Source organism: Micropterus dolomieu, linkage group LG01 (genome assembly GCF_021292245.1).
Source record: "Micropterus dolomieu isolate WLL.071019.BEF.003 ecotype Adirondacks linkage group LG01, ASM2129224v1, whole genome shotgun sequence".
NCBI classification, from domain to species: domain Eukaryota; kingdom Metazoa; phylum Chordata; class Actinopteri; order Centrarchiformes; family Centrarchidae; genus Micropterus; species Micropterus dolomieu.
In genome coordinates this window covers 2,187,178-2,190,841 of record NC_060150.1, presented here as the reverse complement: position 1 = coordinate 2,190,841, position 3,664 = coordinate 2,187,178, and the positions used below count along the sequence as shown (strand labels likewise).

The following is a 3,664-nucleotide window of genomic DNA, read 5'->3' as shown; positions in this document are numbered from 1 at the left end:
GAAATTCAGCGTTTAATCTTCAGACTCAGAAGCTGCTGGAGAAACTAGCAGCTATCAACATGAAAAGGATCAAAGTTCAATAAAACATGAACCTGAATGATTTCAGTCGAGTATCATCAGTTCACTGTTCCATAAGATTTTGGACCAAACCAAATAAACTAGACCAGTTAGACCAGCAGTGACCAACATGAGGAGGAAGAACATTTAGCTCTCACTGGCCAACACTGTTTTAATACTGACTGTTACTTACCGTCTGTCAGATACAAGTCCTTGTTTAAAATCAATGAAGCGTTCCGTTGACAAGTCACTCTTGAAGGACACACAGCTGGGCTCAGGTCCAGGTCCAGGTCCAGCGAAGTCTGGTCTCCCATAGGTCCTGGTCTGGCTGTCATGTTCCCCACACAGAGTGCTTTTAGAGGGAGGGACTCCCTCCTCTCTGTCCTCACACTGACTCATGCTGCTCAACTCAGATCCACTTTCGCCTGGAGAGGAAACACAAATCATTCATCTGCACATCAACTCAAATCCTCCTTTCCATCATTTCTCCTGGAAAAAGATCAGCTGCTCCTCCACTGATTGGCTGCTAGTTTCTGTTTCATATCAGTGGCAGCTGGATGCAGTCAGACAGCAGCGTAAAGGTGCGTTCCCACCGAAAGCGAATCCAACGTTTTTGGCAGCTTGATTACATACAAAGTCAATGCAAAGATGCAAATTCCTGCGAATTCGCTCAGGGCAGCGCGAATGAGGCGTTTGTCGCCAATTCGCTGGTTCGCGCGAGTTCAAATTTTGGACAAAAGAAAGCGAGGAATGTGAACTACCTGGTGAGTTTAGAAAATGTGTTTCTGTAACTTTATTCCAGCTGTCGTTGTACTAGCATAGCATAGCTAACCGAATGATCCGAACTCCATTCAGAAAACACGCATTTTAAAAATTGTTGCCCTGCTGACCGGCGGCGCGGGGGTGCAGTGGTTAGCAAGGTTGTGGGTTCAGACCCCGGTTGCCCCGGCCTTTAAGCTGGGATAGGCTCCAGCCCCCTGCGACCCTGTACGCAGGATAAGCGGCTGACGATGGATGGATGTCCTGCTGACTTGCTGACAGACCTGACAAAGTATGAATTCCTATGTCTAACAAATAGGTGTTATATTGTTGTTATTTTGGCATCAGTTTGATCCGTTTATTGCAATTAAATCACAGCCAAGGGTTTACTTTGTGTTCATATAGCTGTAGTATCCGCGGGCTGTGTTTATTCGCTTAAAACGCGCGTGTGTGAACACTCAAAATTACCAGCGGTCAAACTCGCACGAGTAAAGCGAAGGGAATATTAAATTCGCTTGCGGTGTGAACGCAGCTTGAGGCAGAGGAAGCTGCCATCAGCTGTTCTGCTATCAGTTCACTAGATGGAGTCATGAAGCTGCATTTTACAGAAAATGGATAACAGTCATTTAAAATGATTCAGAGAGACATTTATCAACAAACAATTCAACATATCAAAATAAAGTTTTCAAAAATTCATTCATATTTATTGACTGAATTGAGCGTTTCCACTTGAAACCAACAACAGATTTTAAACACAATAACCAAAATATCCGCCTCACCTTTAATTAGAACCACATTAACCACATTTGCTCTCCAGTAAACTTCAGAAAAGTTATCAGGAAATGATTAAAATGCAGAGGAGCTTCTGAAATCTTGTCATTCAAATGCTAAAAAGTTAATCTGGACCAAATATTACAGCTGGTCCCCACTGTGTCCCCTAAATGCAGCAAGAGGGACTTCAACACTGCAAGTTCCCACGTCTATTGAATGCATCATGATGACTCCCGGTAACATACAGTCTTTATAAACACATGAACAGTGATGTGCAGCAGGCCTGCGGACCAGAGGTGATCAACAACATCCAATCAGTGGTACATCAAGTACTCACAACTGTTAATACTGCACTGACAAAATACTCTATTCAAACCTTGGATGCAAGACTTGTACAGAAATGTAGCCTAAACATTTCCTTAAAGTGAGATAATTTGCTATTTATAAAATCTTGGATAGTTTAATATTTGATAATCCTTCATATTTTACTTGTTGATCAAATATATTGCGAGTAAATGTGCCTGATTACTTTATTCACTGGAGTCATTTACTTTTGTTTTTTTCCTTCTCTGCTCACTGAACCAGTCAGTGAAAAGTGAAGTACTTACTTTAGTTGAATATGTTCAATATGTTACTTTAAATCCATGTGCAGATATAGATTTCAGATACAAACATTTTAACAATTGATAAAATATGATGCTTGGTGATGTTGAAGTAAAAATGACTTTGAAATGTTGCTAATATTGTACTAATAGTATACTTAACATGTTTTTTTTTTAATTATCTGAAAAGTAACTAAAATGTATTTAAATAAAAGTTAAAGTATCTCCCTGCAGTAGACGTAGAAGCAGAAATACTAATACTAATAAAATACAAGTAGTCAATTTCAAGGTTGTCCCATTACTTTGGGCCTAACATTAAGCAGTAGGCTGGAGGAAGTGAGGCCTCCTTTCCACTACTGCAAGTTACACAAGCAGATCAAGACAAAGGAGGGAAAGAGACAAACAGTGTCAATAAAGCCCATTCAGAATATTAACAGAAAGGAAATATCTTCTTTGATTACTGATTAAGTTTAAACCGACATATAGATGCGACACTAGTTCCTGTTATATGTTCAGTGCTCATTTAGAGACACCGTCAGGCTAACATGTTGTATTTACTTAGATAATAAAAGGTTTAAGCCCCTCTGTGCCTGCAGAGTCCACATGAGTCCTGCAGGTAAATCTCCTGACAGCATTCACCGACACTAGCAGCTGTTCTCCAGCGGCTGTCCGGTGTTAGAGTCTCAGACAGCGGGAGAGCAGCGGCTCGTCTCCGCCTCCTCCACAGGCTGCTTCAGGCAGGAAAAGCTGCCTTCACTCATCAGAAAGTGGAGCTACACAGTAAATAACGACTCTGTGTTCAACTCCTGAGCATAAACTGACTCTACTTCTGCTCTTATTCCGCTGTTTACATCTCAAATATAACAACATGGCGGACATCTGTAACTTAATGGCGGCGGTTTCGCCTCCTTCGTCCAGAGTTCACAGTGAAACTCAGCTGTGAGTTTAAAGAAATGAAGCATCGAGCGGCAGATTTCTGCTGTTTCTACTGTAACTAAGATAACGACAGCTTGTATTAATGAGGAAAACATGTTACATTACCTTCATCTGGCGGTTCAGACGGAGAAAACTAACTGCGCTACGTCTTCATGGAAAGTGAAACTAAACTTTAACCAGGAAACGCACAAAGGCGCGTGGCTGAGTCAGAATTCACAGGCTACAGGGAGAGACATCCGCCATTAAACCCTAAAGAAGAAGAAGGCTACAGGGTGAGACATCCTCCATTAAACCCTAAAGAAGAAGAAGGCTACAGGGTGAGACATCCTCCATTAAACCCTAAAGAAGAAGAAGGCTACAGGGTGTTAAAGTGAGACAGACCTGGACGCTGTTATTTGCTAATCGGAAGAAACGGATAGATTGGACTGTTATTCGGGCTGCTTGTTGGTCAGAGTCCGGAAACACAAACATGTTATAAATGGCTAATTTCTGCTGTTGCGCTGGAACCTGAATACCTGGATGGCTGGATATCAGTCCCA

The 3,664-nt window shown here is 41.8% G+C and overlaps 1 protein-coding gene across 1 annotated transcript in view; it reads right to left on the bottom strand.

Moving 5' to 3' along the window:
- The window catches only part of LOC123971228 (NLR family CARD domain-containing protein 3-like), a 61,419-nt gene that overhangs the window by 56,932 nt on the left and 823 nt on the right, over window positions 1-3,664 (bottom strand). The window contains exon 2 of the mRNA XM_046049944.1: window positions 251-482. Within this exon, the coding sequence (XP_045905900.1) occupies window positions 251-456 (206 nt within the window). The 5' untranslated portion in view covers window positions 457-482. The remainder of the gene's footprint in view (window positions 1-250; window positions 483-3,664) is intronic.